This window comes from Mobula birostris, chromosome 25, assembly GCF_030028105.1.
Source record: "Mobula birostris isolate sMobBir1 chromosome 25, sMobBir1.hap1, whole genome shotgun sequence".
In the NCBI taxonomy this organism is placed as follows: domain Eukaryota; kingdom Metazoa; phylum Chordata; class Chondrichthyes; order Myliobatiformes; family Myliobatidae; genus Mobula; species Mobula birostris.
Genome location: NC_092394.1, coordinates 56009495 through 56033484, shown reverse-complemented (window position 1 = coordinate 56033484; position 23990 = coordinate 56009495). Strand labels below are relative to the sequence as shown.

Here is a 23990-nt window from a genome sequence, read left to right as displayed (position 1 = left end):
GTGTGGACCGAAGGTCTAAACGAAGAGAAAAAGCTTTGTTTTCAAAACTATCCGGCGTAGTGTGGACGTAGCCTCAGACCAGGCAGCAGTTTATGTGGTGAGGTACAGGACTGATGTTCTGGGGCGAGCCCAGAGAGTAAGGAGCATTACAGGACTCTGTCTGCCCCTGAAGTCCAGCCAACTACGGACATGTTTTGTCCAATGGGAACACAACTCATCACTGATTAGAGCAATTCCTGCCCTGCCAAACAACAGGGGGAAGGTACTTTGTACAGTTTTGGTCACTCTTGTTATAAGGAAACAAATGGTAAAACTGGAAAGAGTGGAAGATTTGTGAGGATATTGCCAGGACCAGAGGGCCTGAGTTATAGGAAGAATAAGAAATGACCTTACAGAGGTACTCAACATTATGAGAGGCACAGATAAGGTGGACGATAACGGTCTTTTCCCCAGCGAACGGGAGTCCAAAACTAAAAAGGTATATAGATTTAGAGTGGGGAGAAATATTTAAGAGACCAGAGGGGTATTGTTTTTAAGCAGATGGTGATGAGTATATGGAATGAGATGCCAGAAGAAGTGATTGAAGCATAGGCAATAGTGTTATTTAGAAAGCACTTAGATAAGGACATGGAAGAGCAGGGATCTGGGTTGAACACAAGAAATTGGGATGAGCTCTGTGGGCCATGTGGTTGGCATGGACTGGTTGGGTCAAAGGGCCCCATGTCCTTGCTGTATAGATTTATGACTGCGTGTCTGCAATTTCACCTGGTCACCCACCTCCTCTCTCCATACTCCCAACCTGGGTTTCTGTCGCTCCAGGGAAAACAAGTCTAGCTTATCCAATCGCTTCCCAGAACTGAAGTCCTACACTTCAGGTAGCCTGCCTATGAATCTCATCTGCACTCTCTTCACAGCCACAACTTTCTGCAGTGTGGTAACCAGAATTGTACACATACTCCAAGTATGGTTACAACAGTGGTTTGTAAAGTTGCAATATGACATCATATTTTCTACTCATACCCTGACCTACAGGGACAACCATGTCATCAGCCTTCTTCCCTACCCTGTCCACCTGTGTTGCCACTTGTGAGATTGATAAGGCAGAACCAGTAGATGTGGTGTATATGGACTTTCAAAAAGCGTTCCATACCAGATGACACGTGAAGCAGGTCAACAAATGAGCGAACACGGAATCTGAGGTTCATACCTTGACCTAGATGGAGAAATGATTCTCAGACAGAAAGCAAAGTATGGGAATCAGTAGATCCTTCTTAGTGAGCATGGGGAATCAGGTTGTGACCTGCAGAGTACAACAGGGTTGATGGTGCTTGGGCTGCGGCTTGTCACCACTAGAAGGAATCAAATGTCACGTTACCAACTCTGTGGAGAACACTAAACTAGGCAGCAGGATTTACAGAGGCTTTGGCGAATGTGGACAGGCTGAATGAGTGGGTGAGAGGACAGTAGAAGGAATGCAATGTAGAAAAATGTAAGGTCATTCACATTGGTGCAAGACGCTACAGAGATTGGTACTTAGCCTGTTCCATCACAGAAACAGCTCTCTCCACCATCTAGAACATCTCCAAAGAGCAAAATCTTCTGTCATCAAGGACCCCTACCACCCAGGCAATGCCCTCTTCTCATTGCTGCCATCAGGCAGGAGGTACAGGAGACTGAAGACCCAACGTCAAGGTTCAACAACATCATCTTCTCCACTGCCTCCAGGTTCTTGAACCAACCTGATAAACTCTCATCAGGGAAGGGAGGTAAAAGGGGCGGAAGGTGGGCAGGCAAGTGGCATTGCTAATCTGTATAGTATCATATCTGCAGAAAGGGAAGATGTCATGGAGGGATCATTTACTTCAGGGGTTCTCAAATCTTTGTTATGTCATGGATCATTAAGCAAGGGGTCTGTGGACCCCAGGCTGGGAACCTCTGATCTACTGAGTCATTAAGCGTCAGAAACAGGAAGGGAGCAATCATTCTGTTGTGAGTATTGTATAAGTCCACCACCCAAAAACCACTGGGGCACTGAAGAGCAGTGAGTAGGCAAATTTTGGAAAGGCACAAAATTCGCCTTGGGTAATTTCAGCTTCCCTCATATTGATTGACACTTCCTTAGTGCAAAAAGCTTAGATGGGACAGAATTTGCTGCTACATCCAAGAAGGATTCCCAACACAGTGTGCGGATAGGCTGACTAGAAGAGAGGCCATACTGGATCTAGAACTAGGCAATGAATCTAGTCAGGTGACAGAAACTTCGGTGGGCGAACATAGTGGAGATAGTGACCACAACTCCATCCTTCAGCGTACTGGGGATAAGAAAAGCAGACAATTAGGGAAAGCATTTAATTGGATGAGGGCCAATTACGATGGTATCAAGCAGGAAATTAGGAGCATAATAAATAGGAATAGATGTTCTCAGGAAAACTTACAGAAGAAATGTCAAAGTTGTTTAGGCAGCATTTGCATGGGGTTCTGGCTGGATTTGTCCTATTGAGGCAGGGGAAGGATGGTAGGTGAAGAAACCATGGTTGACAAGAGATATGGAATATCCAGTCAAGAGAAAGAAGCATACTTAAAGTCTAGGAAGTAAGACTCAGTCAGGACTCTTGAGGGTTACAAGGTAGCCAAGGAAGAGCTAAACAATGGACTTAAGAGAACCGGAAGGGGGCATGAGAAGACCTTGGTGGAAAACCCCAAGCCATTTTACACATAGTGAAAAGCAGGAACACGTCAGCATTAAGAAAGAGGATGTATTGGAACTTCTGAAAAACATTAGGATAAATAAGTTGGGGTGGTGGGGGGGAGGGGGGGGGCGCTGGAAAGTACATACAGTATTCCAAGTAAGAAAAGTGAGTATGCCCTTGGTGATGATGGCTGCATTCTCACTGGCCACAGGAATGTTGAAATCAAACCCACATCCACCACTTACACTGGCATCTCATTCCACACTCTCACAGCTCTCTGCTTGTCTCTGCTTGATGAAGTTTCCCCTCATGTTTCCCTTAAATATTTCACCTTTTACACTTAACCTTTAGTTCTAGCTTCATGGAACCTGAGTGCAAGAAGCCTGCTTGCATTTACCTTACCTATACCCTTCACAATTTTGTATACCTCTATCAAATCGTCCCTCATTCTCCTACACTCCAGCAAATAGGAGTCCTAATCTATTCACCTTTTCCTTACAATGCAGATTTTCATATCCTGGCCACATGGTTGTAAATTTTCTCTGCATTCTTTCAATCTTATTGACATCTTTCCTGTATGTTATTCCTTTGTTCAAGAAAGGGAAGAGAGAATTATAAAGCAGTGAATTTCCTGCGTTGGCCTTCATTAGTTGGGGGACTGAGTCATAAGGTAATGTTACAGCTCTACAAAACCATGGTTAGACCACACTTGGAGTATTGTGTTCAGTTCTGGTCATCTCACTATAGAAAGGATGTGGAAGCTTTCGAGAGAGTGCAGGAGATTTACCAGGATGCTAACTGGACAAAGCATATCTTATGAGGAAAGACTGAGCAAGCTTGGGCTTTTCTCTTTGGAAAGGAGGAGGATGAGAAATGACTTGATAGAGGTGTACAATATGATAACAGGCATAGATCAAGTGGTCCAGATAGACTCAGGACAGAAATGGCTTATACAAGGGGGTGTAACTTTAAGGTCTTGGGAGGAGTGTATACAGGGGTTATCCGAGGTAGGTTTTTTTTAGTAGGTATGTGGGATGCGCTACCGGGGTGGTGGTGAAGATAAAATATATTAGGGACATTTACAAGACTCTTAGATACACGCATGATGAAAAAAAGACGGAGGGCTATGTGGGAGGGAAGAGTAAGATTGATCTTGATTCCAGATTTGTATACTTTGATAGTAAATGAACCTTTGATTTGAGTAGGTTAAAGGGTTGGCAAAACATCGAAGGTCAAAGGGCCTGTATCACTGTATGTTCTATGCTATAACATTTGGTTTCCATCTTTGCTTGTAGCCTTAATATCTATTTTTCCCACAACCACTCCACTTCCTTTCCTAAAACTCTGATTCACAACCGCCTACAATTCTAGTTTAAACCCCCTGAGCAGCACAAGCAAATCTTCGCCAAATAATATTGGTCCCCTTCAGTAGCAAACCATCTAACTTGTATAGAACATAGAAATCTACAGCACATTACAAACCCTTCAGCCCACAATGCTGTGCTGACCATGTAACCTACTCTATCTAAGAGTGTCTTAAAAGACCCTATTGTGACTGCCTCTACCACCGTCGTTGGCAGTGCATTCCACGCACACAACATTCTCTGTGTGAGAAACTTATCTCTGACATCTCCCTTGTACCTACTTCCAAGCACCTTAAAACTATGCCCACTCATGTTAGCCACTTCAGCCCTGGGAAAAAGTCTCTGCCTGTCCACACGATCAATGCCTCTCATCATCTTATACACCTCTATCAGGTCACCTCTCATCCTCCATCGCTCCAAGGAGAAAAGGACAAGTTCATTCAACCTATTCTCATAAGGCACGCTCTCCAATTCAGGCAACATCCTTGTGAAACTCCTCTGCACTCTCTCTATAGTATCCACATCCTTTCTGTAATGGCATGACCAGAACTGAACACAGTACTCCAAGTGGGGTCTAACAAAGGTCTTGTATAGGTGTAACACTACCTCACAGCTCTTGAACTCAATCCTACGGTTGATGAAGGCCAACACACCATATACCTTCCTAACAACACTGTCATCCTGCACAGCAGCTTTGAGTGTCCAATGGACACCGTCCCCAAGATCTCGTTGATCCTCCACACTGCCAAGTCTAACCATTAATATTATATTCTGTCTTCAAATTTGACCTACCGAAATGAACCACTTAACACTTATCTGGGTTGAACTCATCTGCCACTTCTCAGCCCAGTTTTGCATCTTATCGATGTTCTGCTGTAACCTCTGACAAACCCTCCAGACTATCCACAACACCCCCAAATTTTGTGTCATCAGCAAACTTACTAACCCACCCTTCTACTTTCTGCTGATCCAGGTCATTTATAAAAATCACAAAGAGAAGGGGTCCCAGAACAGATCCTTGCAGAACACTACTGGTCATCGACCTCCACGCAGAATACGAACCATCTACAACCACATCTTGCCTTCTGTGGGCAAGCCAATTCTGGATGCACAAAACAAGGTCTCCTTTGATCCCATGCCTCATGACTTTTTGAATGATCCTTGTATGGGGAACCTTATCAAATGCCTTACTGAAATCCATTTACACTACATCCACTGCTCTACCTTCATCAATGTGTTTTGTTACATCCTCAAAGAATTCATTCAGCTCCGTAAGGCACAACCTGCCCTTGATCGACAAAGCCATGACTATCCCTAATCCAATCATGTCTCTCCAAATGCTCATAAATCCTGCCTCTCAGGATCTTCTCCAATAACTTGCCCACCACTGAAGTTAGACTCACTGGTCTATAATTTCCTGGGTTATCTCTACTCCCTTTCTTGAACAAGGGAAGAACATGTGCAACCTTTCAATCCTCTGGTACTTCCCCATCCCTATTGATGATGCAAAGATTATCGCCAGAGGCTCAGTGAGCTCCTCCTTCGCTTCCCACAGTAGCCTGGAGTACTGTATATCTCATCTGGTCCCAGCGACTTATCTAACTTAATACTTTTCAAAAGCTCCAGCACATCTTCTTTCTTGGGGTACAGCAGGCAGTGAAGAAAGCTAATGGCATGTTGGCCTTCATAACAAGGGGAGTTGAGTATAGGAGCAAAGAGGTCCTTCTGCAGTTGTACAGGGCCCTGGTGAGACCACACCTAGAGTACTGTGTACAGTTTTGGTCTCCAAATTTGAGGAAGGACATTCTTGCTATTGAGGGAGTGCAGCGGAGGTTCACGAGGTTAATTCCCGGGATGGCTGGACTGTTATATGTTGAAAGATTGGAGCGACTGGGCTTACATACACTGGAATTTAGAAGGATGAAAAGGGATCTGATTGAAACATATAAGATTATTAAGGGATTGGACATGCAAGAGGCAGGAAACATGTTTCCGATGTTGGGGGAGTCCCGAACCAGAGGCCACAAGTTGAGAATAAGGGGTAGGCCATTTAGAACGGAATTGAGGAAAAACTTTTTCACCCAGAGAGTTGTGGATCTGTGGAGTGCTCTGCCTCAGATGGCAGTGGAGGCCAATTCTCTGGATGCTTTCAAGAAAGAGTTAGATAGAGCTCTTAATGATAGCGGAGTCAAGGGATATGGGGAGAAGGTAGGAACGGGGTACTGATTGTGGATGATCAGCCATGATCACAGTGAATGGCGGTGCTGGCTCGAAGGGCCGAATGGCCTACTCCTGCACCTATTGTCTATTGTCTATTAATGTCTATGCATTCAAGCGTTTCAATCCACTGTAAGTCATCCTCACAATTACCAAGATCCTTTTCACTGGTGAATACTGAAGCAAAGTATTCATTAAGTACCTCTGTTACCTCCTCTGGCTCCATGCACGTTCCGCTATCGCTCCTGAGTGGTTTTATTCTCATGGCTCATCCTCTTGCTTTTCACATACTTGTAGAATGTCTTGGGGTTTTCCTTAATTCTGCTCATCAAGGCCTTCTCATGGCCCCTTCTAGCTCTCCTAATTTCATTCTTGAGCTACTTACTGGCACACTTATAATTTTCTAGAGCTCTAACAGTACGTAGTTTCTTGAACCTTTCATAAGCTTTTTTTTCTTCTTAACTAGATTTTCTACATACTCCGTACCCCATGGTTCTTTTACCCAACCATTCTTACCCTGCCTCAATGGAACATACTTATGCAGAACGCCATGCAAATGTTCCCTGAACATTTGCCAATTTCTGCCATGCATTTCCCTGAGAACATTTGCTCCCAATTTATGTTCCCAAATTCCTAATAGCATCACATTTCCCCCTACCCCCATTCAATGTTTTCCCAAATTGTCTGTTCCTATCCCTCTCCAGCACTGTGGTAAAGGAGATAGAGTTGTGATCACTACCTCCAAAAAACTCTCCCACAGAGAGATCTGACACCTAACCAGGTTCATTTCCCAATACCAGATCAAGTACAGCCTCTCCTCTAGTTGGCTTATCTACATACTGTGTCAGGAAACTTTCCTGAATATACCTAACAATAAACTCCACCCCATTCAAACCTAATTGCTCCAAGGAAATGACAGGTGATAGTAGGAAAGTTAAAATCACCCATCACAACATCCCTATTATTATTGCACTGTTCCAGAATCTGCTCCTTGATGTCTGTTACTATTGGGGGATCTATAAAAAAAAACACCTAGTAGAGTTATTACCCCCTTCACTGTTTCTGACTTCTAGCCACAATGACACAATCCCTCCACAACTTCCTCCTTTTCTGCACCGGTGGTACTATCTCCAATTAACAATGCCACCCCCCCCCCCATCTTTTTGATGTTCCCTCCTTGTCCTTTTTGAAACATCTAAAGCTCAGCACACTCAGCAGCCATTCCTGCCCGAGACTTCCAAGTTTCTGTAATGGCCACAACATCATAGTTCCATGTATTGTTCCATGCTCTAAGTTCATCTGCCTTGCTTATGATACTCCTTGCATTAAAGTAGATACACCTCAAACCATCAGGCTGAGTTCATCTTTGCTCTATCATCTACCTATCCTTCCTCACAAACTCTCTACAAACTGCCTCTACTTGTGTTCCAACCGCCCCATCCCCTGGCTCTTCACTTCGGTTCCCACCCTCCTGCAAATCTAGCTTAAACTCTCCCCAATAGTCTTAGCAAACCTCCCTCCCAGGATATTGATTCCCCCCCAGTTCAGGTGCAACCCGTCCCTCTTGTTTAGGTCACCCCTTCCCCAGAAAAGATTCCAATGATCCAAGAACTTGAAACACTGTTCCCTGCACCATCTCCTCAGCCACTCATTCATCTGCACTATCTTCTTGTTCTAATCTTCCCCAGCTCGTGGCACTGGAAGTAATCCGGAGATTACCACCTTCAAGGTCCTGCTCTTCAGCCTCCTTCCTAACTCCCTAAACTTACTGCCCCTCTCCTGCCTATGTCACTGGTACCAACATGTACCACGGCCTCCAGCTGCTCACCCTCTCCTTCAAGGATATTCTGCAACTGCTCAGGGACATCCTGGACCCTAGCACCCAGGAGGCAACACACTATCCTGGCATCTCTTTTGCTGCCGCAGAATCTATCTGTCTTCCCATCTATTGAGCTCACCATGACTATTGCTCTACCTGACTTCATCCTACCCTTCTGAGGCTCAGAGCCAACCACAGTGCTATTGGTCTGGCTGCTGCTGCCTTGCCGAGAAAGGTCATCCCCCTCAGCAGTATCCAAAAGGGTATACCTGCTGCTGATGGAATTGCCACAGGGAACCCTGCACTGACTTCTTTCTCCCTTTACCTCTCTTGGTCTTCACCCATCCACTTCCTGAATTCTGCACTCTGGGTGTAACCACCTGCTCGAAAGTCGTATTTATCAATTGCTCTGCCTCCCGGGTGTTCCCAAATTCATCCAACTCCAGCTCCTTAGTGCGGTCTTTCATGAGCTGAAGTTGGCTGCACTTCCTGCAGCTGTAGTCATCAGGGAGACTATCAGGCTCCATGAATTCCCACATCCTACAGGAGCAGCATTCCACTGCCATATCTGCCATCCTGCCTGCACTGTACTATGGGCAAGCAAGACCAAATCTTCTAACCTGTTTCTTTGGCCTCAGCCTCTTCTCGTCGAAGCCTCTTGAGTCAAAGCCTGACACTCCTACTCTCACCACTGACCTGCTCCTGACAATGGTCGCCCTATCTGTCTCTTCTGTACTTTTATTTACTTCGTAGTGCTCTGCTGCTGCCACTGATTGGGCCTCCGGAGTGTCCGAAAGCCTGTGAAGCTCCCTTTTTATACAAGCTTCGCCGACCTGCGGGTAACATTGAAGTGCTCTGCTTCCACCACTGATTAGGCCTCCAGAATGAATTGGTCCTACCAACTCCGGAACAGAGCCCAATGATCCAAGAATCTGAGGCCCTCCTTTGTGTGTTCCTATTTCTTGTCTGACCAGCATGGGAAGCAATCCTGAAATCATCGCCTTGGAGATCCTGTATCTTAACTTAATACCTAACTTAGGGATGTGGGAAGGCAAGGAGACCAGTATCCCTGACAACTACACCTGTGAGAAGTGCATCCAGCTGCAGGTTCTAACAATCTGCGTAAAGGAGTTGGAGCTGGAACTGGATGAACTCCGGATTATTCGGGAGACTGAGAGTGTGATAGATAGGACATATAGAGAGGTAATTACACCCAAGGTGCAGAACACAGGAAACTGGGTAGCAGTCAGGAAGGGGAAAGGGGTTAAAGAGCCATCGCAGAGCACCCCTGTGACCTCAACAACAGGTATCACTTTGGATACTGTTTGGGGGGGGGCGTGGTAGTTAGCAGAGGAAAGTTACAGCAGTCAGGACTGCCACTGAGTGGCTCTGTGACTCAGAAGGGAAAGGGGGAGAAGATATGAGCTCTGGTGAGAGTGGATTCATTAGTTAGGGAAACAGAAAGAAGGTTCTAAGGGCAAAAACGAGATTCCCAAATGGTACGAACATCTTGGGTGTCAGGGTCCGGGAGATCTTGGATCGAGTCCTCAGCGTTCTTTAGTGGGGACGGTGAACAGGTAGAGGTCATGGTCCATGTAGGTACCAAAGAAGTGGGTAAGAAGAATGATGAGGTTCTGCAAAGGGAGTTCAGGGAGTTAGGTGCTAAGTTAAAGGACAGCACCTCCAGGGTTGAGATCTCAGGATTGTGACCTTTGCCACGTGCTATTGAGGCCAGAAATAGGAAGATTGTACAGTTTAACATGTGGCTAACGAGTTGGTGTAGCAGGGAGAGCATTAAACTTTTGGATCATTAGGCTCTCTTCCAGGGAAGGTGAGCCCTGTACAGAAGAGACAGTTTGCACCTGTACTGGAAGTGGATATATCATAGTGGGAAGGTTTGCTAATGCTGCACAGTGGGATTTAAACTAGGGGAGATGGGAACCAGAATGTCAGAACCATTAGTGAAGAGGTTATGGAGAGAAATGTTTGTAAAGCCTCAAAGTTGGAGATCAAGAGGTTGAGCATGGTGCTACTGGTGTGCTCAGTTGCATATATTTCAATGCAAGAAGCATCGTAGGAAAAGCAGATGAGCTCTGGGCATGGATCAACACCTGGAATTATGATATTGTAGCCATTAGTGAGACTTGCTTGCAGGAAGGGCAGGACTGGCAGCTCAGTAGTCCGGGGCTCTATTATTTCAGACATGACAGAGCGGAGGGACTAATAGAGGACGGGTGGTGTTATTAGTCAGGGAAAATGTCATGGTAGCGATCCTTCAGGACAGACTGGTGAATTCGTCTAGTGAGATATAATGGATGGAACTGAGAAATATGGAAGGTATGACTACGTTAATAGGGCTATTTTACAGACCACCCAACAGCCCGAGGGATTAAGAGGAACAAATTTATGAAGAGATCGCAGATTGTTGCAACAAACATAAGGTTGTTATAGAAGGTGATTTTAATTTTTCACCTATTGACTGGGACTCCCATACTCTAAACTGACCAGATGAGATAGAGTTTGTCAAATGTGTTAAGGAAAATTTCCTTAATCAGTATGTAGAAGTCCCAATCAGAGAATGTATGATACTTGATCTCATATTAGGTAATGAGACAGGGCAGGTTTCAAAGGTTCAAAACTTACTTATTATCAAAGAATGAATATTTTATATACCTTGAAATTTGTCTGCTTACAGGCAGCCACAAAGTCATAGGCAGGTGACAGAGGTTTGTGTAGGGGAACACTTTGCATCAGTGATCACAATGCCATTAGTTTCAAAGCAAATATGCAAAAAGATAGGTCTGCTCCGCTGGTTAAGATTCTAAATTGGAGAAAGACCAATTTTGATGGTATCAGAAATTATCTAGTAAATGTGGATTGTGACAGGCAGTTTTCTGGCAAAGGTGCTCTCGCTAAGTGGGAGGCCTTCAAAAGTGAAATTTTAAGAGTACAAAGCTTGTATGTGCCTGTCAGAATAAAAGGTAAAGATAACAAGTGTAGGTAACCATGATTTTCAAGAGATATTGAAGCCCTGGTTAAGAGGAAAAAGGTGCATAGCAGGTGGAAAGAAATGAGGTGCTTATGGAGTATAAGAAATGCAAGAGAACACACAAGAAAGAAATCAGGAGGGCTAAAAGAAAACTGAAATAATTTTTTTTGTATCTGTATTTACTTAGGAGATAGTCACAAAGTCTGGGCACAGTGAATAAAAGGTTGAACATGGTGCGACTGGTGTCCTGAGCTGTCTATATTTAAATTCAGAAGGAAAGATGGATGGTGGTGCTGAAGATGAGGTAGCTGGATGACAGGGGCAACATGTAGTGAGGAGAGGCTGTTGATAGAGCAAAACTGCAGTCAACAGGATGAGGCAATGTAAAAGGCGGACAATATAGAAAACGGTGAATATAGGACATAAGGTGATATATTTGCATTTGCGCTGTATACAGAATAAGATAGACAAACTTGCAGTACAGTTGCAGATCAGCAGGTATGTTGTAGGCATTACTGAATCATGGCTGAAAGAAGATTATAGCAGGGAGCTTATTGTCCAAGGATGCACACTGTATTGAAAAGACTGGCAGGAAGGCAAAGGGGGCGACATTGCTACATTGGTAAAAAATGAAATCAAATCATTAGAAAGAGGTGACATAGGGTTGGAAGGCATTGTATCATTGTGGTTAGAGCTAAGGAGCTACAATTGTAAAAAGACCCTGATGGGAGTTGAATACAGACCACCCTCCCCAAACACAAGTAAGGATGTGGCCTACAAATTACAACTGAAGACAGAAAATGCATGCCAAAAGTGCAATGTTACAACAGTCATGGAAGACTTCAATATGCAGAAAATCTGGTTGGTGTTGGATTCCAGAAGGGAACATTTCTAGAGTGCCTATGAGATGGCTTTTTAGAGCTACTTGTGGATGAGCCCACTAGGGGATCAGCTATTCAACAATGGGTATTGTACAATGAACCAGAATTGATCAGAAGCTTAAGGTAAAAGAGCCCTTAGGGGACGTGATCATAATGTGACTGAATTCACCCTGAAATTTGAGAAAAAGCTAAAGTCATATATATATATATATGTATATATATCAGTATTACGTGGAGTAAAGGGAATTACAGAGGCATGAGAGAGGAGTTGGCCAGAATTAATTGGAAAACAACACTGACAGGGATAATGGCAGAGCAGCAATGGCTGGAATTTCTGGAAGCAATTCAGAGGGCACAGGATATATACACCCCAAAGAGGAAGAAGGATTTTAAAAGAAAGATGACACAACCATGGCTAACAAGAGGTCAAAGCCAACATAAAAGCCAAAGAGAGGGCATGTAATAGAGCAAAATTTAGTGGGAAGTTAAGAGGATTGGAAAACTTTTAAAAACTAACAGAAGGCAACTAAAAAAGTTATAAGATAAAGATGGAATATGAAGTAAGCTAGCCAATAATATTAAAGAGGATACTAAAAGTTTCTTCAGATACATAGAGTGTAAGAGAGAGGTGAGAGTGGATATCAGACTGCTGGAAAACAATGCTGGAGAGGTAGTAACGGGGGACAACTAAATGACAGACAGATTGAATAGGTATTTTGCACCAGTCTTCACTGTGGAAGACACTAACAGTATAGAAGTTCTTGGTGTCAGGGGTCATGAAGTGTGTGAAGTTACTATAACTAGAGAGAAACTGAAAGGTCTGAAGATAGATAAGTCACCCTGACTAGATGGTATACAGCCCAGAGTTCCGAAAGAGGTGGCTGAAGAGATTGTGGAAGCATTAGTAGTGATCTTTCAAAAATCACTTGATTCTGGACTGGTTCTGGAAGGCTGGAAAACTACAAATGTCACTCCACTCTTCAAGGGAGGAAGGCAGAAGAAAGAAAACTCTTGGCCAGTTAGTCTGACCTCAGTGATTGGGAAGATGTAGAAGTCCATTATTAAGGAATAGGTCCCAGGGTACTTGGAGGAACATGACTAAACGGGTCGTAGTCAGCATGGCTTCCTCAAAGGAAAATCCTGCCTGACAAATCTGCTGGAATTCCCATGGTAGGAGAGTCTAAGGCTAGAGGACACAGCCTCAGAATAGAGGGGCATCCTTTTAGAACAGAGATGAAGAGGAATCTCTTTAGCCAGTGAGTGCTGAATGTGGAATTGTTTGCCACAGGCAGCTGTGGAGGCCAAGTCTTTATGTATATTTAAGGTAGAGGTTAATAGATTCTTGATTGGTCAGGGTATGAAGAGATACGGGGAGAAGGCAGGCGATTGGGGCTAAGGAAAACTGGATCAGCCATGATGAAATGGCAGGGCAAATGGCCTAATTCAGCTCCTATAGCTTTTGGTCTTATGGTCTAAGTGAGGCAAAGTGGCATCAACTTCATGGACCCTGTACAGATTACAGATTACCGTCCTGAGGCAAATCAGAAGGGATAGAGCTCCACGGCCTGACAAGGTGTTCCTCTCAGACCCTTAGGGAGACGAGTGCAGAAACTGCCAGAGCTGTAGCAGAGATATTAAAATCATCTTCAGCAACAGGTGACGTCTCAGGGGATTGGAGGATAGGCAATGTTGTTCCATTGATTCCAATGATCTGGACGATAATGTGGTTAACTGGATCAGCAAATTTGTGGACAACACCAAGATTGGGAGAGTAGTGGACAGTAAGGAAGACTATCATGACTTGCAGTGGGATTTGGACTGGCTGAAAAATGGCAGGTGGATTTTAACTCAGGCAAATGTGAGGTGTTGCACTTCGGTGGGACCAACCAGGGTAGGTCTTACACAGTGAAATAGTAGGGCACTAAGGAGTGTAGTAGAACAAAGTGATCTGGGAATATAAGTCGATAATTCATTTAAAGTTGCGACACATGTTGATGGGGTTGTAAAGACCTTTTGGCACATTGGCCTTCATAAATCAAAGTATTGAATACAAGACATGGGATGTTATGTTGAAGTGGTATTGGTGAGGCCTGATTTGGAGTATTGTGTACAGTCTTCATCATCTACAAAATGTAAATATGGAAAAATGTAAATATGGATGAAAGGGCTGGCTCCCCCTTATATCACAGACCTCCTAACCCTTTATTCTACTTCTAGGTCCCTCAGGTTGGCTGATTTGGGGCTCCTGGCTGTCCTGCGATCTAAACTTAAGCTCAGGGGGTGACTGCGCTTTTGCTGTTGTAGCCCCTAGACTGTGGAACAGCATTCCCTTCCCTATCAGATCTGCCTCCTCCATCAACTCTTTTAAATCCAGGCTCAAATCTTACTTATATTCACTAGTGTTTGAATCCTCCTGATGTGGCTGATTTTTGGCTTGTGCCTAAGCCCTTGTGTTGTTTCTTTTGTGCCTATAAGCTGTTTGCCTTATTGGTTATGTCTGTGTTTCTCGTATTTGTAACTTTAGCTATTCTGCTCTGATCTGAACAGCACTTTGGTCAACGTGGGCTGTTTTTAAATGTGCTATATAAAAAAATTTGACTTGACTTGACTTGAAAGAGTACAGAGAAAATTTTTCAAGCATATTACTGGGTCTGGAGGACCTTAAGTTATATGGAAAAATTGACTTTATTCCTTGCAACATCAAAGAGGAGATTTAACAGAGTTATGCAAAATTATGAGGGGTATAGATCAGGTAAATGCAAGTAAGTTTTTTCCACTAAGGTTGGGTGGGGCTACAAGCAGAGGATATGGGTTAAGAGTGAAGGATGAAAAGTTTAAGGGGAATATGAGGGAAACTTCTTCACTCAAGAGTGTGGAATGAGCTGCCAGCACAAGTGCTGCATGTGAACTAGATTTCAATGTTTAAGAGAAGTTTGGATAGGTACATGGATGGTAGGGATATGGTCAGGGTACAGGTTGAAGGGCGTAGGCAGTTTAAATGCCTCAATGTGGACTAGATAGGCCGAAGGGTTGGTTTCTGTGCTCTACTTTTCTATGACTCTATGACCAATTAACCTACCAACCGCTATGTCTTTGGACTATGGGATGAAACGGATGCACTCAGAGGAAACCCACTCTGTCATGGGGAGAACATACAGCGGTACTATCACCTGTACTGTAAAGCACTGTGCTAACCACTATGTTATTGAGCCGCCCAAAAAAAGAGGAAGTTGATATGTCCTTGATTAGTAAGGATGTCAAAGGTTATGGGGAGAAGACAGGAGGATGGCATTAAGAGGGGTCATAAATTGGCCATGATAGAATGGTAGAGCAGACTCAAGGGGTTGAATGGTCTAATTCTGCTCCAGTGTGTTATGGATATATGGAACAAGCCAGAGATAGCTGTAGAGGCAGGGACAATTGCAATATTTAAAAGACATTTAGTATATCAATAGAAAAGGTTTAGATGGATGCAAATGTAAGTGGGAGTAGTTCATACAGACACCTTATTGGCAAGGATGATTTGGGTCGAAGGATCTGTTGCCATGCTGTATAACTCTGTGACTCTATAACTATATAGCACATGATCAGACCCTTCAGCCCGCCATGTCTATACCAACTATGGTACCATTTTAAATGCACATGTTCCATAACCCTCCATTCCCTGCGTGTTTGTGTGTCTGTCTGAAAGCCTCTTAAACATTACTATGATATCTGCCTCCACTATCCCACAAGCACATTCCAGGAACCCACCACAACTGTACAAGAAAATTTGCTCCACATCTCTCCTTTCAACTTGCCCCCTCTCTCCTTAAATGCATATTCTCTAGTCTTTTCAACTCTGGGAAAAATATACTAGCTGTCTATCTATGCCCCTCAATCTTGTAAATTTATGTCAGGTCTCCCTTAGCCTCAACCGCTCAAGGGTAAATAACCCAATTTTGTCCAACCACCCGTTCAGCACATCCTCTAATCCAGGCATCATCCGAGTAAAAACTTTTCTGCACCCCTTCCAAAGCCACCACATAAGACGAACAGAAATGAAAGCAATACTCCAGATGCAGCCCAACAATGTCTTGAAAAAGCTGCAGTATAGCTTCCTAATTCTTGAACTCAGTGCTTTGACTAATAAAAGCAAGTGTGCCATATGCCTTCTTTACCCAACAATCTGTGCAGCCAGTTAGACCCCAAGATCCCTCTGTACATTAATGCTGTTAAGCATCTTGATATAATAACACACTATCCCTTTACATTTGACCTCCCAAAGTGCAACACTTCAACTTGGTCAGATTAAACTGTATCTCCATTTCTCAACAATATCTGCAACTGATCTGTATCCTTTGGCAATCCTCCACACTATCCACAATGTCACAATCTTTTTATCAACAGCAAAATTACTAAGCCACTCATCCACATTTTCAACCAAATCGCTTATAAATATTACAAACATCAGAGATCCCAGTATGGATTACTGCAAAGCACCCCAGATCACGGACCTCCAGCCAGAATAAGTTCCATTGACCACATTCCTCTATCTTCTCTGAGCAAGCCAATTCTGAATCCAAATGCCCATATCACCATGTTTGAGCCTACCATATGGAACCTTGTCAAACACTTTACTTAAAAGCCATGTAGACAACATCTACTGTCCCCCTTGATATTAACATGCCCTAGAATATTAACATACACCTCCCTGATCTCACTGTTCTCTATCATCCAGCAGTCTCTGCCTCACTCCCATCCAGGCTTCATCTGATCATCATCCCACCTCAGCTGGTACCACTTATCATCTATCAATTCCTGCCTCACCTCTGTAAACCATTTCCCCTCAGCATCAGGACTGCGTGTCGAGCCCCAAACTGAAACAGCAACTGTTCCTCTACCTTCTTAGATGCTGCCTTCTGAGTTGGTCTTTTGCTCCAGATTCCAGCAAATGTAGTGTACTGTGACTCCCTTCTCAACCTCCCTACCTGGTCTACCCAAGCTCAGCCAATGTTGCACATTCCCCATACTCTGTCAGCTATACCTTTCTCAGGGAAACAGAGAGAAATTGAATCAGGGATTAAAATCTTGATTCCAGCAGCAGTTGATTGACTTGTGTCATACTACGAGATGTACAGATATGGTCCATTGTCCTCAGAAAATAGGGCACACCTGGGCCTGTGCCTTCTCAGTTTTCCAGCAGCAAACAATTCAACACTCAGAGAGCAGACACACCTCCAGTCACCAGTGCTGCAGACCTAAGAAGGAGGGGGATATTAACCCACACAAGGGGCTCCAATTCTGACAGGAAAACAATCTGGCAATCTGGGAAGAGCTGTCATCAGCAGAATATGACAAGGGAGCATGTGGGTCTTCACCACTGAACGATCTTCAGTGAAAGAGATGACCCATGTTTGCTGATGACAATGAGCAGAGTGCTACAGCAAGCTGTGCGGATAAGAACAGAATCTCTCAAGGTGGGACTAACTGAACCGGTAAAATGATGGCACCTGAATCTTAATGTAGTAAACTGTTTAGGCCATTTACTTTGGAGGCAACTGTAAAGAATGTGAAGCTGAGAAGAGCAGAGGAACTGGGAAACTTAGGAGTCAACAGACACATGCAAGAAAACGTTAACATGTGCCAACCATTGTCAGCAGAGAGCAGCCATACCTGAAGGCGTACGTGCGCTGATGCCAGCTCAGCTGGCCTCTGATGCTGTAAGCGATGGTGGTGACAAATTCTCCTCCCAGACCCAACTCGGAGCACAGCTTCAGAGCAAACTTCTCGGGTGAATTCTCCCTCTCTGACATGTCCCACTCAAACTGATCCACCAGAGAGATGTTTCCCACGTGGATGTTCAGCTGCACAAAGCAATGCTTCGGTTATTGCCCAGATCCAACCAGCCCAGTGCTTCAGGAAGCCTCATCCCACATGCTCAATGTGCCTCCCTTCCTTGTGATTAACAGACCGCAGGCTTCATGTGGTGACCACCAACTCCACTATTGTACTTAGCACAATCACATCTGGGTTCCTACTCAACAACTACCTATGTTCCTACAGTATAGGGAGGATGTGGTTAAAGCTAGAGGAGGTGCTGCTTTTGGGGGCTTGAGTTATAAGGAGAGACCAGATAGGATGATACTGTTTTCCCTGGAGCAAAGAAGGTCAAAGGGCAACCACATTAAAGGTTTATAAACCCATGAAGGGCATAAAAAGGTGAATGGTCACAGTTTATTACCCAGGGACGAGCATAGAACACTACAGCACAGGAACAGGCCCTTCGGCCCATGATGTTGTGGCAAGCTACTTAGCTTGTAATTATACAGTTAACTAATCCCTTCTGCCTACACAATGTCCACAACCCTCCATTCTCTGCACATTCATGTGCCTATCCTCTTAAACACCTCTATTGTATCTGCCTCCACTACCAACCCTGCTGCATTCCAGGCACTCACCACCCTTATGTGAAAAATTTAGCTTGCACCTCTCCTTTGAACTTTCCATTCTCACCTGAAGTGCATGCTTTCCAGTAGTAGACATTTCAATCCTAGGAGAGAGATACCAGCTGTCTATTTTTTCTATGCCTCTAATAATCTTATATACTTGTGGTTTCTTCACAGCCTCCACCACTCCAAAGAAAAGAAGCTAAGTTTGCCCAACCATTTTTTTAACAGAATATGCCTTCTAATCCAAGCAGCATCCTGATAAACCTCTGCTGCATCTCTCCATACCCTCCACAGCATTCCCATAATGGGGCAGCCAGAACTGAATGCAATATTTCAGATGTGGCCTAGCCAGAACTTTATAAAACATGCCTTCATTAGTACCCTATCAACCTGTGCAGCCACTTTCAGGGAACTATGGACATGAATCCCTCTCTGTATAACAATACTATTAAGGGTCCTACCATTTTACATTTAATCTCCTAAAATGCAAAATCTCACAATTCGCTGGATTAAACTCCTAAATCAAAAGAGGTGTATTTAAGCTGAGAGGAGGAAAGCTTTAAAAAGGAACCGAGGAACAAGGTTTTCAGAGAGAAGATGACGGATATATGGAATGAGCTGCCAGAGGAAGTGGTAGAGGTGGGTACAAACACAATTTTTAAAAGACATTTGGACGGGCACATGGATAGGAATCGTTTAGAGGGTATAGGCCAAACAGAGGCAAATAGGGCAAGTCAGGAAGGCACCTTGTTTGGCCTGGATAAGATGAACCACAGGGTCTCTTTCCATGCTGTATGGCTCTACATCTACATAAATTCTGGGTCAACAGGTCATTAATTACTGAGTGATGACCCGACTAGAACAGACACTTGAGAACAATTACTACTCCTTAAGTGCCTTTTCTGACTAAGACTGCCAAGCTGCGACCATACCTTGCACTGAATGTCAGTAAAGCCAAAGAACTGACTGTGTACCAGGAAAGGGAAGATGAGGGAACACACACCAACTCTGACTGAGGAATCATCAGTGGAAGAGGTGAGCATTTTCAAGTTCCTGGGCATCTCTGAAGATCTATCCTGGGCCCAACATTTTTATGCACTTACAAAGAAGACATGACAGCAGCTATATTTCATTAGGGGATTGAGGACATTTGTTATGTCACCAAACACTCTTGCAAAGTTTCTTTACAGATGTACATCACCATCACCCTATGGTATGTAGGGGCCACTGCACAGGATTGGAAAAAGCTACAGAAAGTTGCAAGCTCAGCCAGCTCCATCATGGCCATTAGCCTCCTCAGCATCGAGGAGATCTTCAAAAGACGACGCATCAGAAAGGCAACATTCATCATTAAGAACCCTCACCACCCAAGACAAGCCCACTTCTCAATGCTACCATCAAGGAGGAGACACGGGAGCCTGAGAACACATACTCAATGTTTCAGTAACAGCTTTTTCCTCTGAATGGACAATGAACCCATGTATATTATCTCACTATTTTTTTCTTTCTTTTTTTGTTCTCTTTTTACACAACTTAATTATATATATTCCTTATTGTAATTTATAGGTTTTTATTATTATGTATTGTAATGTACTGCTGCTGCAAAACAACAAACTTCATGATGTATGCCAGTGATCTGATTCTGAACCTGTTGATCAACCACGGACTACATACTGTCAATACAGTTTAAGATTGCACCAAGGAAGCCAAGGCCTTCCATTCAACTACTGAACCACAGAATCAGAAGATGGAATCTCATTACAACCCAGTGTACACTACATTTTTGTGGAATCATTTTTCCTCTGGGTTCTTCTCATGAAGAGCTTCCAATTTAGAATACAAGGTTAGAGGGGTATGAGTCAAATGCAGGCAGGTGGGACTAGCTGAGGAAGGCACTGTGATCGGCATGGACGTGTTAGGCCAAAGGGGCTGTTTCAGTGCTGTATGACTCTATGATTCAACTCCATCACAACACAGTGACAGAGCTAGGCTTCCAAAGAAAAATCAGAGGCAGGCCTTCAGGCCATGCCAAAGTAAACTTTTCAATGAAGGGTTTAGTGATGTTGGTTATGAAGTAGATGCAGTGATTTGGGGAGCACAGCATTGCTGACCTGGGTGAGGATTTCCAGGACTCTCTCCGAGGAAGGCACAGTGTTGGAGCTGCAGCATTCAAAGGTGCCCAGCCTGGAGAGGGCCTGGTCACTCTGAGCTGATTGGAAGCTCCAACACCTCCGGCCATTCCAGAGCCAGTCATTCCAACAGTCCAGATACAACCACGATACACCACGTCCTGGCAACCTTCACTTGCTGTATCAATGTGGCATCTATTTCAAAGGAGCCATGACACGTGATGTGGTGCTTCACCAGCTGGACTCAAGCTGTGCAGCATGGAGCAGTGAGCTGAACACATCCAGACAAGATGAGAAGATGATTTTGGGCTCACCTTGATGATGACTCTCTGATCCGATTGATCCTCCAGTATGGTGTCCATCGGGTAGGAATCAATCTGCTGGCGAATTGCTGAAGCAATGGCAGGGACAAAGGTCAAAGGGTTCAAATCCAGGTCGTCACACAAAATCTCAGCAAACATCTCTGGGGTCATTAACTTCTCTGTAAAGGATACAAGACACGGGCTGTGAACAGGAAAACCAAAACCCAGAGCCTGATACCAATCATAGTCAGAGAACACTACAGCACAGAAACTGGCCCTTCAGCCCAAACAGTCCATGCTGAACTGTTCGTTTGCACAGTCCTACCAACCTGCACCCAGGCTATAGCCTTCTATAACTCTCCCATTAAAGTACCCATCCAAATTTAAATATTGAAATCAAACCTGCATCCACCACTCCCGCTGGCAGAGCATTCCATATTCCACATTCTCACCAACCTGTGAGTGAAGACATCCCCCCTTATGTTCAACTTAAACATTTCACCTTTAATCCTTAAACCATGACCTCTAATTCTAGTCTCACCCAACCTCAATGGAAAAAGCCTGCTTGCATTTACCCTATCTATACCCCTCATAAATTTGTGTACCTCTATCAAATCTCCCCTCAATCTTCTACATTCCAGGGAATAAAGTCCAAATACATTTAACCTTTCCCTATAAATCAAGTCTACAGGTCCCACAAACATCCTTGTAAATTTTTTCTGCATTCTTTCAATCTTATTGATATCTTTCCTGTGGGTACTATGGGTGACTAGAACTGCACACAATACTCTAACCTAACTTAGACCTCACCAACGTCTTATAAACTTCAACATAAAACCCCAACTCCTGTACTCACTCCTCTTGATTTATGAAGGCCAATATGCCAAAACCTCTTCATAACCCTTTCTATCTGTGACACCACTTTCAAAGAATTATGGATCTGTATTCCTAGATACCTCTATCTACTGCATTCCTCTGTGCTCTACTGCTCATCATTCAAGTCCTATCCTTGTTTGTCCTCCAAAACTGTAACACCTTACACTTGACAGCATTAAATTCCATCTGCCATTTTTCAGCCTATTTTTCCAGCTGATCCAGTTCCCTCTGCAAGTAATGATAGCCTTCCTTGTTGTTCACCTTGAAGCCTTGCTTCCATGTAGACAACATCCACAGCAATTTCTCTGTTAACCTCCTCAAAAAACTCTACAACATTGATTAGACTAGATCTACCATGCACAAAGCTACATTGACTATCCCTAATCAGTCTCTCTCTATCCAAATACAGTGGATTCCAATTAATTGGGACACACCAGGACCAGTACGTTTTGGCCCAATTAAGCAATTGTCTCAATTAATGGAAGTTTCATTGAAATAGTGAAAATGGTATAAAACAGTCAAACTATGGATGTGAAAAGATAAAATCACCTACCATCACAACCTTATGTTTCTTGCAACAGTCTCCGCCTCCATACCCCAAAACCTCATCCTTAATAATGGACTCCAACATCTTTCTAATCACTGAGGCCAGGATAACTGACCTATAATTTCCTTTCTTCTCCCTTTTTCTCTTCTTAAAGAGCGGAGTGACATTTGCAATTTTCTAGTCCTCTGGAACCATTCCAGATCTAGTGGTTCTTGAAAGATCATTCCTAATGCCTTCACAATCTCTTCCACTACCTCTTTCAGAATGTGATACAATAAGCCGAAGTCATCATGGTTTACTTGTCTGACAGATCTGTTAGAATTCTTTGAGGAAATAAAGGTAAGACAGACTAAGGAGATCCAGTGAATATAGTTTACTTGTATTTTCAGAAGGTCTTTGACAAGTTGCCACATATAAGACAAGACCATAAGACAAAGGAGCAGAAGTCAGCCATTTGGCCCATCCAGTCTGCTCCGCCATTTTATCATGAGCTGATCCATTCTCCCATTTAGTCCCACTCCCCCACCTTCTCACCATAACCTTTGATGTCCTGGCTACGCAGATACCTGTCAATCTCTGCCTTAAATACACCCAATGACTTGGCCTCCACTGCTGCCCGTGGCAACAAATTCCGCAGATTCACCACCCTCTGGCTAAAAAATTTCTTCGCATCTCTGTTTTGAATGGGCGCCCTTCAATCCTTAAGCATTGCCCTCTTGTACTAGACTCCCCCACCATGGGAAACAACTTTGCCACATCCACTCTGTCCATGCCTTTCAACATTCAAAATGTTTCTATGAGGTCCCCCCTCATTCTTCTAAACTCCAAGGAGTACAGTCCAAGAGCAGTCAAACATTCCTCATATGTTAACCCTCTCATTCCCGGAATCATTCTAGTGAATCTTCTCTGAACCCTCTCCAACGTCAGCACATCCTTTCTTAAATAAGGAGCCCAAAACTGCCCACAGTACTCCAAGTGAGGTCTCACCAGCGCCTTATAGAGCCTCAACATCACATCTCTGCTCCTATACTCTATTCCTCTAGAAATGAATGCCAACATTGCATTCACCTTCTTCACTACCGACTCAACCTGGAGGTTAACCTTAAGGGTATTCTGCACGAGGACTCCCAAGTCCTGTTGCATTTCAGAACTTTGAATTCTCTCCCCATTTAAATAATAGTCTGCCCGTTTATTTCTTCTACCAAAGTGCATAACCATACACTTTCCAACATTGTATTTTATTTGCCACTTCTCTGCACATTCTCTCAATCTATCCAAGTCTCTCTGCAGACTCTCTGTTTCCTCAGCACTACCAGCCCCTCCACCTATCTTTGTATCATCAGCAAACTTAGACACAAAGCCATCCATTCCATAATCCAAATCGTTGATGTACAACGTAAAAAGAAGCAGCCCCAACATGGTCTCTGTGGAACACCACTGGTAACTGGCAGCCAACCAGAATAGGATCCCTTTATTCCCACTCTCTGTTTCCTGAATTGATGGCTTTGTGTGTGGCCAAGTTTGCAGATGATACAATGAGTGTAACATGCTGCAAGGTTTCACTACTAATGTAATGGCCTCTCTGTAATGGTAATGATTTCACTGTAGCTGCAATGTTTGGGTTATGACTAGAGATAACGGGGTATGTTAGCCAATGAGTGGGATGTTCTTTCTTGTGTGTCTGGGGGGGGGGCGGATTTTGCAGTCTTTTGTCAGGGAGCAATGAAGAGAGAGGATGCGAATGG

The 23990-nt window shown here is 43.9% G+C and overlaps 2 protein-coding genes across 5 annotated transcripts in view; one reads left to right on the top strand and one right to left on the bottom strand.

Moving 5' to 3' along the window:
* LOC140187761 (SWI/SNF-related matrix-associated actin-dependent regulator of chromatin subfamily B member 1-A) overlaps positions 1–23990 on the bottom strand; it is a 116723-nt gene that overhangs the window by 12313 nt on the left and 80420 nt on the right. The window contains exons 6-7 of the mRNA XM_072243446.1: positions 20835–21001; positions 17616–17806 (exon numbers count right to left, since the gene is read on the bottom strand). Of these exons, the coding sequence (XP_072099547.1) occupies positions 17616–17806; positions 20835–21001 (358 nt within the window). The remainder of the gene's footprint in view (positions 1–17615; positions 17807–20834; positions 21002–23990) is intronic.
* LOC140187762 (derlin-2-like) overlaps positions 1–23990 on the top strand; it is a 101967-nt gene that overhangs the window by 74747 nt on the left and 3230 nt on the right. The window lies entirely within an intron of this gene.